Raw genomic sequence first — 13,124 nt, forward strand, 5'->3', positions numbered from 1 at the left:
TCCCTCCCTCCCTCCCTCCCTCCCTCCCTCCCTCCCTCCCTCCCTCCCTCCCTCCCTCCCTCCCTCCCTCCCTCCCTCCCTCCCTCCCTCCCTCCCTCTCCACCTCCGCACCTGCAGCGTGCCCCCCAGCAGCCGCGCCAGGCCGTGCAGTCCGGCGTCGCTCGCCAGCACCGACCGACTGGCGCGCAGCTCCCGACCCAAGCTGCACAGCTCTTCAGCACGTACCGAGGCCTGGCGCGGTAGCTCTCATGCCACAAACCAAACCGTTCCTAAAGTGGGCTCAACTGGCTCTAGCAGGACAAAGATAACACGACCTGCACCTGTCTTTGCGTCCCTACTGGGCCTGTGTCTCAAACCGTAGGTGTATGGCACGCTGTAGCGCCAACGTGCTTCCACTACAACTGCACAGCACGTGCCGGGTCTTGGTGGGGTAGCTCTCATACCGGAAATGTCACACGCCTACGCCGCTGGCCGCTGCAGCTCATCCGCCCAGGGCGTGTCGTAGCTCTTGCCACCCACCACCTGCCCCAGCCCCTCCCCGCCGTAGCTTAGGAGCGGGCTGACCTCAACGCCCTCGGCACACGCCACCGCGCCGCCCGCCGCCTTCACCCAGCCCACGTGCAGGGACAGCAATGCCGCTCGCGCCGTGTCGGGAGAGTCCGAGGCCGAGCCTGTTGGTGGCAAGTGCGTTTGGTGGGTTCAGTGGATTGAGGGGAGGGGCACGAGGGAGGGGTGAGGGTCGGGATGCGGGTTGGGTTGGGAGGGGACAGCCGCGCGAGGCCAGAAGCAAGGCAGGGGTGCGATGTGCCCTGATCGGCACGCGCCCCTCCTTCAAGCCTCACCTGGGGCGTTTTTCACTGGCGCAAACTCCTCCCTGCAAGCACGTCAAACCCCAGGCACGGAAGGAATGACAGATGCACCAGCACGCGGGTACAACGGTGTAAAGCTCGGGAACTCTAGGTCTCAGGGCACCTCCCTTTTCCCACTTCCCAGGTTGGCAGTGAGCTTGCAGCGAGCGATCTGCCGCACCTTCGGTCCACCTCCACCAGTGCTGTGCGCTCTCCGGCAAGGGGGAAGGTGTCGAATATGAACAGCTCCAGCTTCACACCCGGCACCTGCTGGCAGCGCGCGCACACACACACACACACACACACACACACACACACACACACACACACGCACACACGCACACACACGCACATGCACACACGCACACGCACGTACACACAGACACGGTCCGATGACACGAGGAGTTGTTTTCGCGCGTATGAGCAGAGCGCGAGGGCGCACCAGAGGCCGCATCGCTTTGGCCCAGTCCTCCCATCCCAGCCTTCCCAGCTTTGCGCTCGTGCGCATCCACAAAGCCCCTGAGGCACCTGTCCATCTCCTCGCCTCCTGCAACCCACGCTTCCTCTCCTCCCCCCCAGCAGCAAGCCACGCCCGCTGTCGCGGCCACGAGCCCCTGCCGCCCACGCACCGGCCCGGACACGGAGGGTATGCGCTTGCGTGCCACGTGGTACGCGGAGCCGCCGCCCGCCAGCAGCTCCGACGCCACCCGCCGCAACCAGGGCACGCTGAAGTAGTGCATGCAGATGTTGGACCAGTTGAAGTACAGATGGCCAGTGGCGGGGTCGGTGGCGGCGGCGCGGGCGGGGTCGAGCTCCGAGTACTCGAGCACGCACAACGCCGAGGCCGGGCCGCTGGCGGCCGCTGCGCCGGCGCGGCGAGCGAAGACGCCCACCTGAGCGCGTTCAGGAAGGCCCAGAGCGCGCGCATGAGCATAGTAGTTGTTGAATGCATATGCAGAAGGTGTTGCAGAAAGGGAAGCCTACATGCCGTTGCATTGCGACGGCGCCCACGCGTCCCTTCCTCGTTACCGGTACTTCACGATCACTTCCACACAAACACACACACACACATTGCATTTGCCGTCATGCATGCGCCCATGCCGTCCCCCACGTGTTTGCTTGCTCGTGGTCGCCCACTCTCCGTCTCTTTCCCAAATCGCGCAACCCCTAGTATAGTTCATTGGGCTGGGACTGGGCTGCGTGTTTGCTCTTGCTCGTCGCGCGCCGCCGCGCTGACATGTTCCTTCGCTCTTGTTCTTGACACTCCCCTGCTGCCGCCCTGTGCTCTGTTGTTTTCTTATTCGCTCGTAGGTGAGATTTTCATCGAGGATTGGGCGGGAGCTTGGACTTAGCGGCCAGGAGTAGCGATGCGGAGCTAGGAATCGTAGGAGTGCCTGGGCCTCACGGTACCGTGAGCACATGCATGGGTTTGCACCCTTGAGAGCGTGTGGACGCTAATCCCCCCTCGAGGTTAGAGTAGCGGGGGTTGTGCGATTTCCGGTTGGTAAGTCCGGCGGCTCACCGCAGCGGGTATGCGAGGTAACTTCAGGTAACATCCGTAAGCCGTCGCTTTGCTGCATCGCATACACTGTCTTTGCGCAATGTTTTCCTTGTGCTCTTTAACACACACACATACGCGCACCTTCTCCTCGGGGTACGCCTTGGCGACCACGCGCGCCCCCACGTCCGCCCCCGCGCCGCCGCCCGCGCCGCCGTGGCAGTAGCCGATGAACCGCGGGTCCCCCAGCCGCGCCAGCGCGTTGTCCACGCAGTAGCAGTCCAGCGCCTCCACGCCTGCTACAGCCATCTCCTCAAGTAGCCCCGAGCGCGCTAGGGCGAGGTACACGCCGCCGTTGCCGTCGGGCGCCTTAGCCAGCCGGCCGGGCGCTTCCAGAATGAGCTTGCCTATGTTTGTGGTTTTGGAGTGGGCATGTGGAAAGACCGACACGTTCAGCCTGCCTGCTTGTGTTTAAGCAAGCGGCAGGCCGTGCCCGTAGTCGCTGTGCCGCAGGGCTACACATGCATGTATGTACGTTACCGTATGCTGTGCTGCGCTGGTGTGGGTATCGTATGTTATAGTGTTGGGTTTTAGGGTTTCAGCACTTGGAAAGCACACACTTTATGCATTCGGCGCTGGTGGTGGTGGGCGATGTATGCGGGCGTGCGGTGCCTGCGATGGGGCCGCGGGCGGGCACAGGGCACGCACCGTCCTCTGTGAAACACGGCAGGAAGCCCTGTTGGAAGAAGATGACCTGCGGTTGGTGGAGGCGGGCCGGCGAAGCAGAATTGAGGGGCGGGGGGTGATGCAAACCGGCGCGGTGCTGGGCAACTTGCTTCACTTGGTCGCGCACGTACGTAGCAAAATCCCCAGACGTAGCTCGCTTCAGCAAGAGACACAAACGCCTTGCTTCCTTCCCGTGTGTTCCTTCCCATATGTGCTCTAGCACTCTCACAAACCTGCTCCTGTTTGAGGCCAAAGTAGTTGTGCTGCTCAAAGTGCGCCACCGTCTCCTCGTGTGTGAAGGCGCTTGTCATGATATACCTGTGTGTATGTGCGTGTCCGTTAGCCAAGCAGCAAGGGCGAGGATCGGCACGGCGCACACGTGTCTATGTGCGTGGGCATGCGTGATTATCGGATGCGAGTGGGTGTATGTGCAGGCAGGGCCCGGCACAGCGCCCCCATGCACCAAGCGCGGACTCACCATCGCAGGGGCTTGACATCGACCGCCGCAGTGCCTGTGGCGGCCGCCGCCAGCTGCTGGGTACGCAGCAGCCGCTCCGCTTGGAGCTGGAGCGGACACGTTGGGAGTGGGGCGCGGGGGCAATGAAGTCGTGCCGTGAGCGGGTCAGCCGTATGTAAGGGTCACGAAATACGCCACACACACATACACACACAATGCACCGCAATCCACTGCCCTGCTCGTATTGTCTTTTCTTGTGCTCTTTAACACCATCGCATCGCGTGTTTCCTGCCCTTGTGCTCTCCTAACACACACACACACACACACACACACACACACACACACACACACACACACACACACACACACACGGCGTCGTCTGGGCGGGCTTTCGTTTCGTTTTTTAACACACACACACACACACACACACACACACACACACAACACACGCGCGCGCCACACCTGGAACAGCGACTTGTGTGAGGGCAGGCCAATGTCGTAGCAGCCCTTGGGTGCAGCGCTGCCAAGCCGCGTGCCCTGCCCGCCCGCCAGCAGCAGCACGGCGGCGCGACCCTGCGTGCGCAGCACGAAGCCACAGGGCGCAGGAGCCGGAGGGCGAGGCGACAGGCGTTGGCAGGCGTCAGGATGGACAGGGGATAGCTGTGGAGCCGGAAGCTTGAGAACCGGGTGCTTGCGAGGCGGCGGCTCTGTGGCTATGTGCTGGACGGACGTTGGTGAGCGCCGCCCAACCTAGTTTCGCAAGAATGTGGCGACAAGGACGCGGCTTGTCCTGCCTCTGGCCGTTGTGTGTCTCACAAGTGCGCGCGGCAGTTTGGACCTATGCGCCCGCGTGTGCAGCTCGGCCTCACCTTGCCTGACACGCTTTCGGGTGTCCTTCCCTGATGCGCTTCGCAACTAGGACCGGTAGGGTTGAACGCGCCTGCGCCGCCTTTGCCGATGCGCCAGCCTCCTTGTGCGTTATCGCCCAAACTCCTTGCCTACGGCACGCAGCCCCTCCCGGCCCCCCTGCCTTCACTATTGGGACCTGTTTCGTTGGGCTTTGTCAAGTAAGCCCCACCCACACACCCAGCACACGAGCTACCCCATACCCCATGTCCATTGTGCTTTATTTTTTTGTGCCCCTTAACACGCACTACCCCATGCCGCACCTCTGCGATCAGCCGGTAGCCGTGCTGCGTCCACTCGGCCGCCCTGCCGGAGGCAGCCCAATCCTGTGCGATGGCGCGGACAGCAGAGAAGGGAGGAGCGCACAGCGGCTTGGGGTCACATGCCAGTAGGGTAGCACACAATGAAGGCATGACGTCGGGGACAGCCATCATTACGCAGGTCAAGATCCGAAAAGGTGCGAAGGCGCTTCAGGCGATGCGTGAAGCGCGCTCGTGTCCGCCCCAGCTTGCTCTTTCGCAGCAGAGCGCTACCCGGCCTCTCAGCCCTCTTCGCAGCAGTTTGCCCTTTCGCAGCAGAGCGCCACCAGGCGCTCCCGCCGCACCAGCCCACCTCCACCCAGTGCCTGCCGCTGCACCCGTGCACCCACCTTGAGCCGCAGAACGTCCCGTGCAGGCTCTGTGCCGTCGTAGGAGGGGGCTGCAGGAGCGGCAGTTGCCAGCGGGAGCAGCAGCCCCAGCAACAGGACGGACAGGGAGACCGGGCATGATGATTAGACGATGGCGGTATGATAGGGAGGAGGAGGAGGAGGAGAAGGAGGAGGAGGAGCAGGAGGAGGACGAGGAGCCCCCCCACCCCCCCCCACCCCACCCACACACACACACGCCCCAGCCGATCGTTACCCCTTCCTTCCTCCCTGCCCCCCGCACGCACCCGAGCTCACGGCCATGCTGGACGTGAACACGCGCGACAGGTAGCCATAGTCTAGACCCTGCGGTCCGAGAGCGTGGGAGCGCGGCGGCGGTTGTTTGGGGGTTGGATTTGGGTCTTTCGGCGGATGGGCGGGGCGGTTAGCAGGCTTCTGCCTTGCTGCAAGGATGGGCGGTGGCTGGTAAGGCGGAGTGCTTCGCATCCCATGGCTCCATCCTCTATTCGAACAGGAGATACGGCGTCCACAGTTGTTCGTGTTCCCGCTCGAGCCCATACCACGGCCCTTCACCTTCACTGCTACTGGGCGCGCCAACCACTGCTGCGCCTGACCGGCCCCGGGCCCTCCACGCGTAGTCCTTGCCCGCCGCCCTCACGTGCCGCTTCCCCTCTCCCCGCATCCCCTCCTAAAACATCCACTTGCCTCAAGGTCTTTGAGCAACGCCTCTCTCTCGCTGTCCACGAGCGAGCCCCAGTGCTCAAACACATGCCCCTGCCCAGCGGCCTCAGCAGCGGCCCGCGCCTGTTGCGCCCGCTGCTCCAAGTCCGGACCGCTCATTCCCAACAATGCTCTACAGTCAGGAACGGTGTTGGAGATTCTTTCTGAGATCTGCGAGAGGCGAGCGAGCGAGCGCACGCGCGCGGAATATAACAATCGTGTACGCCGCAGTGAGTTAGGCACCTTCAACGAATGGTTCAGAGGCAAAAGCATGCAATTATTACTACTATCAAGGACAAATTGTCAAGGGTTGAGCCCGCATGATAATGACTGCCACGCGTGCCGACCTGCATCTGCCCCCTGGGAGTGGCATCTCTCACCGCTACCGCTGTGCAAGGCCAACACCGCCGTGCAGTGAATCTAGCAGCTACAGCAATGTAATGAGCTGTAGACGTGTATTGGCGGGTTCCAGGAGCTCGTGGCCCGGTGAGCTGTGCGGCATGTGGTTGGCACATGTTGCCACAGAAGTCAGCACCGCCGTCATTAAGCTTACACTAGATATTACAGCAAAATACCATACATCCTTAAGCGCAAGTGGTAATGAGCGAGCTGCCAGCGTGTAAGGGAATGGGGTAGGATGGAGGCAGGCGCAGGGCCGGGGGGGTTTTGTCCAGCGCTGGCCAGCACTGACCCAGTGTCGTCCGGCCTTGACAAAGCTTGTGCTTACATATCTGGCTGGTAGGGCAGATGCGATTCGGACCGCTTGTCAAGTAAGGTTAGTGCATCTCAATGACGTGCCTTGCCTGCTCAGGGTCCGTGAACTGTGCGGCCACTGAGCCACGGCAAAATGGAATTGGCTCTTGACGTCAGAGTGGCCACTTCATGCTTGGTAGAGGGAAGGGGGTTTGGGGGGGCACTGCGGCAAGGGGCTCCCATAAAACGCCGCAGCCTTGTGGGATTAGGCGAGCGCTGCGCCGCGCGGGGAGCGCGAGCTGACGGGGCCGCGGCGGGCCCCTGCTACGGCGCTTGGGGCACGCCATCGCCAAATGTCATTTGTGTTGGCTCGATGGTCGGGCGCGACGCTCAACCGATAATCGATTAACCGAAGACCTGCGACAACGTTTTCTGCTGGCCAACCTCCAAAGCGCGTGTTCCTGACAAGCCGTAAGCAGTTGCGTGTTTAAAACCAGTTAGCCTATCGCTGCAACATAGTTCTGGGGCGCCTGGTGCAGGTAGGTTTGCAGGTTGGCTCCGGCCGATGCAGAAGGGGCCAAACTGCTGACACTCGAAAGCCGCGCGGTCATCAAAAGATGCCTATAGGCTGATGAACACACACTACCATACTAGCTCTGAGACTGAAAGTCAAGGATCAATAAGGGCGGGACACAACGTCGGTCGCATTCCTTGCCATGAACCAGCTGGACCTGTACGCGGACGGGGCCCACGGCGACGATGACGTGACTAAGGGACCATGGACGCCTGGTAGGTGCGGGCAGGCGCGCGGCGACAAACCGCGCCTGGACAGTTGTCTGGCGCTGCGAACTGGCAAAACGGCAAACGATTGGTCCTTCGTTGGCCCCAAACAGAGGAGGACGCCATTCTACGCCAGCTTGTGATGACCCAGGGACCGCGCAACTGGACATCTATCGCCTCGTGCATACCCGGCCGCTCGGGAAAGTCTTGCAGGCGAGTATGCTGCCAGGATGCGCGACCCTGGGCGGCTGGGCCCCTCGCGCCGGTCACGCGACTGATTCAAATAAAGGAGAATGTTAGCTATATGAAGAGCTATCCCGGGTGCTCCCGGGCGCGGGAAACCGCCGAGCCGGCCAAGTTCGGTGCCAGTTTGTGCTCCCGGCCCAACTCCCGGCCGCGTCTTGGCGCGCACTTCGCGCCGGTGTGATGCTTTGGGACTTTGCGCCGGCGTGGATGGCCGGGCCACGCCTTGCGCGCTGCGTTTTGGTGGGCTCCACTGATGCGCTTCCACAGTTTGGACAAGCCCGAGCCGCCTTCGACCCGCATGACCATCTCCTTGCCCGGCCCGCTTTGACGCAGGTTGCGATGGCTTAACCAGCTGAGTCCTGCGGTCAAGAGCGGGCCCTTCTCCGCGGAGGAGGTGGGTGCAGCACTTTTTTTGAAGCATGGGAGATAAGCGCGCCCTGTTTGCGAGTGCAGCGTCAGTTGACTGCGCATGGTTAGGAAAACGCTCATAGCAGTGCGTTTTGGGGGCTGCCAGAGCCTCGGGCATTTTTTGGCGGACTAGGTCGGTCGCAACCTCCTCGCCCACCCGCCACCGGCGAACCGACTGCGCGCCAACGCCCAACCGGCACGGGACCCCCCCCCACCCAATCTCCGCGCGCGGTCCCCGCCGCCATTCCGCTGCCGCCGCGCACTTGGCTTTCAGCGACGCACACTGCCCACACACGTTGCGCATCCTGTGCAGGTTCACGTCTTGAACTGCCACCCTGTCAACGCACGCCGCACGCACAAGCCTCCCCCCCAATGCCCCCCGGAGAAAAGGACCCTCCCCCAATCTCCAATCTGCAGCGCCTCGCGATCCACTCACCATCATTCCATTCCTCAACATAGCAGGCTAGTTGCGTTTATCTTGCTCCTAATTGACATGGCTTACAACGCTTGCAGGATGCCGTCATTCTGTGGGCGCACATGCAATACGGCAACAAATGGGCCAGCATCGCCAAGCACCTGCCGGGCCGGTGAGCGAGCTGGCGCAGAGGGCACATGTCTGACATGGCCGCGCCCGCCGCCTCACACACGTGATCATCAGCCAGCAAGCCACCCAGTAGCCATCCAGCTTTGAACCTGTACCCAACCGGCATACATCATGCTCACACTTCCTCCTCCTCCGTCTCCCTCTCCCTCCCTCCCTCCCTCCCTGCCCCTCCCTGACCCTCCCTCCCTGCTTCACACGCTGCCAGCACCGACAACCACATCAAGAACCGCTGGAACTGCACGCTGAAAAAGAAGCACAGCGACATTATGGCGCAGCTCAGGCAGGAGTGCGGGCCCGACGGCATTGTGTCCATTGCAGCCATACACAACGTGCTAGTCAGTCAGGTGCGTGTTAGCGGGGGAAATTGACCGTGGTTGCAGTAAACCCAAAAATGGGGGAGGTTCCTTCGCTTTGTTGGAATGCGTGCCGGAATCGAGCACGCTGCAGTCAAACGCATCGTGTTGAACGCTGCTTTCTAAGGCGCGACATGACGTCCTCGCCCACATTCCTCCCTCGGCACGCCCGTTCCGCAGGGCGGCAACGGCGGCGCAGGCCGCGGCGCACCGCCCATGCTGCGCGGCCCGGGCCCGGTGCTGGGCGGCGGCGGCGGCCCCAAGGGCCCGCCGGGCATGGGCTTCCTGCCTGGCCTGGGCGGGCTGGGCGGACTGGGGCGGGACCTGGCTATGGGCGGGCCGCCCGGCAGCGAGTTCCGTGAGTCCTTGCGGCGTTGTGAAGGGGCTGGGGTTTGTTGGTTTGGAGGGAGGGCGCAAGGGCAGTGAGGGGGAGCCAGGGGGGTCTGTGGGAGAGGGAGGGGCGGGACCGAGGCGTGCGGACGGCCGCATCATGTGGGAGGGGCTGGGCGACAGGCTGTTGCTGTTGCGGACGACATTTGGCAGGGACGGTGCGCTGGTGCCTAGCTGCTTCAACAACAGCGCCGTGAGCTGATTTGGTTTGGTATGTTTGGGGCTGGTATTTATGATCCCCCCCTCCTGATGTTCCGCAAGATGGTCTACCGTCTACCACTTCCTTAACTAGTCATGAATGTAACCCCCACACGCACACACAAACACACCCTTTTCCGCGTTGATGCAGTGATGCCACCGGGGTTGCCCGGACTGCCCGGCGGCCTGCCACCGGGCCTAGGCGGCGGCCTGCCGCCGGGCCTCGCGCCGGGCCTCCCCGGCGGCCTGCCACCGGGGCTGCATCCCAACGCCGCCATGATGCTGGCGGCCGGCGGGCCGCTGGCGGCGGCCGCCGCCGCCGGCGGGCTGGGCGGCCTGGGCGGTCCCATGGGCCCCGGCGGACCCATGGGCATGGCGGGCGCGGGCGCCGCCGCCGCGGCGGCGGCGCTGGCGGACCAGGAGTGGCGGCTGCGGTTGGGCGGCGCCGCGGGCGGCGCGGGCAGTGCGTTCTCGCTGTACGGCAACGCGGCTGGCGGCCTGGGCGCCGGCGCTGGCGGGGTTGGGGGCGGCGGCAGCAGCAAGTCGGAGGACGGACGCAGCCTCAAGCGGCGGCGCGACGGCGAGACGCCAGGTGGGTCCGGGCGGCGGGGCGTGAGGGAACGACGTGGCTCCGTCGCCACGTGACACCTCCACACATGGCTCCACACATTGCTATGGCTCCACACATGGCTACCACTTCCTTAACTAACCATGAATGTACCCCCCCCAATGCTGTACCGCTTTTCCAAACATCCCTGCAAACCCCCAAATGCTCTATTGCATTGGGTTTGATTTAGTTTGGGCTGGTATCTACAACCCCCCCCCCCCACACACACACACACCTTATTCCTTGCCAAGGAGCCCCCGTCTGCGCCATCTTCCTCCTACCAAGCTGTCTCCCCCTGCCCTCCCCCTGCCCTCTCCTTCCTCCGCCTCAGACCCCGGCTCTGACGAGGACTCGGCGGCGGTGGCGCTCAAGCAGCTAGCGCACGCGGAGCCGCGCGGCCACGAGGGGCAGCTGCGAGCCGACCTGCGGGACCTGCAGCGCCTGAACCTGCAGCGGGGCGGCGGCGGCGGAGGCCAGTCGGGGAGCGGCGCGGGCGAGGATGAGGATGACGACATGATGGACGGGGACGGCGATGAGGAGGAGGAGGAGGAGGAGGGCGGGGGTGGTGGCGGTGGCGGGGAGCATGGGCGCAGCGGGCGGGGCGAGGAGGAGGGGGAGGAGGGCGGCGATGGCGGCGCGGGGCGGGCGAGGAAGGAGGGCGGAGGTGCGGCGGCCGCCGCGGCGGCTGCGGCTGCGGCGATGGCGACGCTGGCGGGCGCGGCGGCGGGCGCCGGCGGCCTGCCGGGCAATGCTGCCAGCGCGGGTGCGGCGGCGACCGGTGGAGCGCGGGGGGCAGGCGCTGGGCCGGCGGCGGGTGCCAAGCCGGCGGCTGGCAGCGGTGACGTCAGCGGCAGCGGTGCGGGCGAGGATGACGAGGCGGAGGCGGGAGCGGGTGGCGCCGCGAAGGAGGAGGAGCGGGACGAGCGGCGGCGGCGGGACAGCGGTCCGCGGGCGCGCGCCGCCGGAGGCGAGGGGGGCGACGGGGGCAGCGGTGACGCCGCGGACGATGCCGGGGAGGCGCAGGCTCGCGGCGGCGCGGCGGGCATTGCTGCGGCCGGCCGCACTGGCTCCGGCACTGGTCCCGCCGCCTCCGGAAAGCCGCAGCAACCGCAGCAACCGCAGCAGCAGCCAAAGCAGGACCAGCGTGCCGGTGGAGGCGGTGGCAGCGGCGGAGCAACCGCAAAGAAGGAGTCCTCCCGTGACGGCACCGGCGCTGCCGCCGGCAGCAGCCATAAGCCGACGCCGGGTGACCGCAGCGAACGCGGCGGCGACCGCGGCAATGACCGTGACCGTGAACGCGGCGAGCGTGACCCCCGCGACCGTGACCCCCGCGACCGTGGCGGCGACCGCAACGGACCCATGGGCGACGCCATGATTGCGCAGAACACCGCGGCGGCTGCGGCGGCGGCCGCCGCCGCGGCGGCCGCCAACCTGCCGCTGCCCAACACGCCCGCCGCCAGCTACGGCGCGCTGCTGAACCAGCTGCCTGAGACGCTGATGCAGCTCAGCAGCACGCTGCGGGTGGTGCTGACGGCGGGCAACATGGGCGCGGCGCAGGCGCTGGTCACAAAGCTGGAGGAGCTGGCGTACTCGGTGAGCTCGGGGCGCTGGCGGGAGGGGGCGGGTGCGGAGGAACTGGGAGGGGGACCGCTGGGGAGCTGCTGGGAAACTGCGGGGGTTGTGTTGGGGAAGAGTGGTCAAGGGGAGGGGGGCGGCATTTTCATGTTCGGGTGGGCTGGCGTTGGTGCAAACCCGTGGTTGGGTGGGCTAGAGCGGATTGGTGGCACGGCGGCCCGATGGGTCTTGGGCGAGTCGTTGGCACGGCGGTCGGTGAAGTGGCTTAGGGCCGGACAGTGACTCTCTTGGTCTTAGCTTGCCCCCATCACCCCCTCGCCATCCTCGCCCTCCTGCTACAGGTGCTGATGCAGCGCGCAGCGTTCAACTTGGCAAACGCGCACGACGGCGGCCACGGTGGCGGTGGCGGCCCTGGCGGCTCACAGCTGCCGGCGGCGCTGCAGGCGGCGGCGGGCGGGCTGGGGCTGGGCCCTGGGCCTGCCGGGCCGCCGGGCAACGTGGACCCGAACCTCATTGCGCAGCTGCTGCTTCTCACGCAGTCAGGAAACTGATCGCCGGGCTGTCCAAGCAGGCTCCAGAGCACGCGTGTTGGGAACGGACGACTGAGACTTAAAGCTGCGCAACTTGCGTGTGCAGGAGCCGTGACCGGTTGGGGATGTTCCCGGTCAGGGCCATGACGTGTGTACTCGATACTTTTGTGCTGTGGAATCGGGACCGTAATACAAGGATGTTTCTGTATCTTTAAAATGGCGTTGGGACAAGACATTAATGGTAAGGAGGTCTCACGGGACGTGTTTGGACGTGCTACGAAGGAAAGCACAGGACTGAAGTCAGCTCGGTTCAAAATTGATGCTCGTCAGGGTGTGACGGTGACGTGGGGCGCTATGCTCGTACAAGGTCGGAGCGGCGGGGTTGGCTCCACCAAAATAAATGCTTCAAGCTGCGGCGACAGCCGGTACCGTGGCTTGTGTGCCACTGACGGCGGCGGGGCGGGGACTGTGCGGACGTGCCAGGGAAGACGTGCCCGCATCCATGTGTGTGACTGTGTCAAATGGCACGGAATAAAGGACACCGGCATCCGGTGGTGCGGCGGAGGCCGGGCGTGATGGACAAGACAGGTGGCTCTCCCTCTTGTGGGAGCAGTGGGCTGCGCCCATGCCACGTTGTTGCATGTCTGAGGCCTACATGTTGGTACTGGTGTCCATGACGCAAACCATTCCAGTCGGTCGGTAGGCGAGGTCGCCCCAGCCGGCAATGAATGCTGAGTTGCAGTTGAGCAAATTGTGTGGATGTGCGTGTGTGTGTTTGATGATGTTGGCCGCATTTGCTGGTACTGTTGAATACTGATGGACAACGCGGGACACCGGGACACAGGCCTCGGAGAAGGGGCCTGGAGCGGCCATTGGGCACGGTGCAAGGGACGGGGAAGCTCCCGACGGCAAGAGGCGTCTTCACCATGTATTGCAATC

The 13,124-nt window shown here is 64.5% G+C and overlaps 2 protein-coding genes across 2 annotated transcripts in view; one reads left to right on the plus strand and one right to left on the minus strand.

Annotated features, from left to right (window-relative positions):
* Positions 1-6,071, minus strand: part of CHLRE_07g345300v5 (uncharacterized protein) — a 7,026-nt gene extending 955 nt beyond the window's left edge. Inside the window, exons 1-13 of the mRNA XM_001692499.2 lie at positions 5,787-6,071; positions 5,369-5,426; positions 5,085-5,134; positions 4,699-4,761; positions 3,992-4,102; positions 3,551-3,636; positions 3,306-3,390; positions 3,055-3,100; positions 2,491-2,753; positions 1,478-1,741; positions 1,030-1,115; positions 843-874; positions 1-671 (exon numbers count right to left, since the gene is read on the minus strand). The exon at positions 1-671 is cut by the window's left edge and continues 955 nt beyond it. Of these exons, the coding sequence (XP_001692551.2) occupies positions 460-671; positions 843-874; positions 1,030-1,115; positions 1,478-1,741; positions 2,491-2,753; positions 3,055-3,100; positions 3,306-3,390; positions 3,551-3,636; positions 3,992-4,102; positions 4,699-4,761; positions 5,085-5,134; positions 5,369-5,426; positions 5,787-5,921 (1,491 nt within the window). The 5' untranslated portion in view covers positions 5,922-6,071 and the 3' untranslated portion in view covers positions 1-459. The remainder of the gene's footprint in view (positions 672-842; positions 875-1,029; positions 1,116-1,477; positions 1,742-2,490; positions 2,754-3,054; positions 3,101-3,305; positions 3,391-3,550; positions 3,637-3,991; positions 4,103-4,698; positions 4,762-5,084; positions 5,135-5,368; positions 5,427-5,786) is intronic.
* Positions 6,072-6,891: 820 nt separating this feature from the next.
* Positions 6,892-13,124, plus strand: CHLRE_07g345350v5 (uncharacterized protein). Its single transcript, XM_043064446.1, has 9 exons — positions 6,892-7,283; positions 7,388-7,487; positions 7,854-7,914; positions 8,442-8,515; positions 8,738-8,876; positions 9,066-9,243; positions 9,625-10,065; positions 10,412-11,673; positions 11,997-13,124. Exons 2-9 carry the CDS (start codon positions 7,417-7,419, stop codon positions 12,204-12,206), a joined length of 2,436 nt encoding a protein of 811 aa, XP_042923014.1. The 5' UTR covers positions 6,892-7,283; positions 7,388-7,416; the 3' UTR covers positions 12,207-13,124.

The sequence above is a fragment of the Chlamydomonas reinhardtii genome, chromosome 7 (assembly GCF_000002595.2).
Source record: "Chlamydomonas reinhardtii strain CC-503 cw92 mt+ chromosome 7, whole genome shotgun sequence".
Taxonomy (NCBI): domain Eukaryota; kingdom Viridiplantae; phylum Chlorophyta; class Chlorophyceae; order Chlamydomonadales; family Chlamydomonadaceae; genus Chlamydomonas; species Chlamydomonas reinhardtii.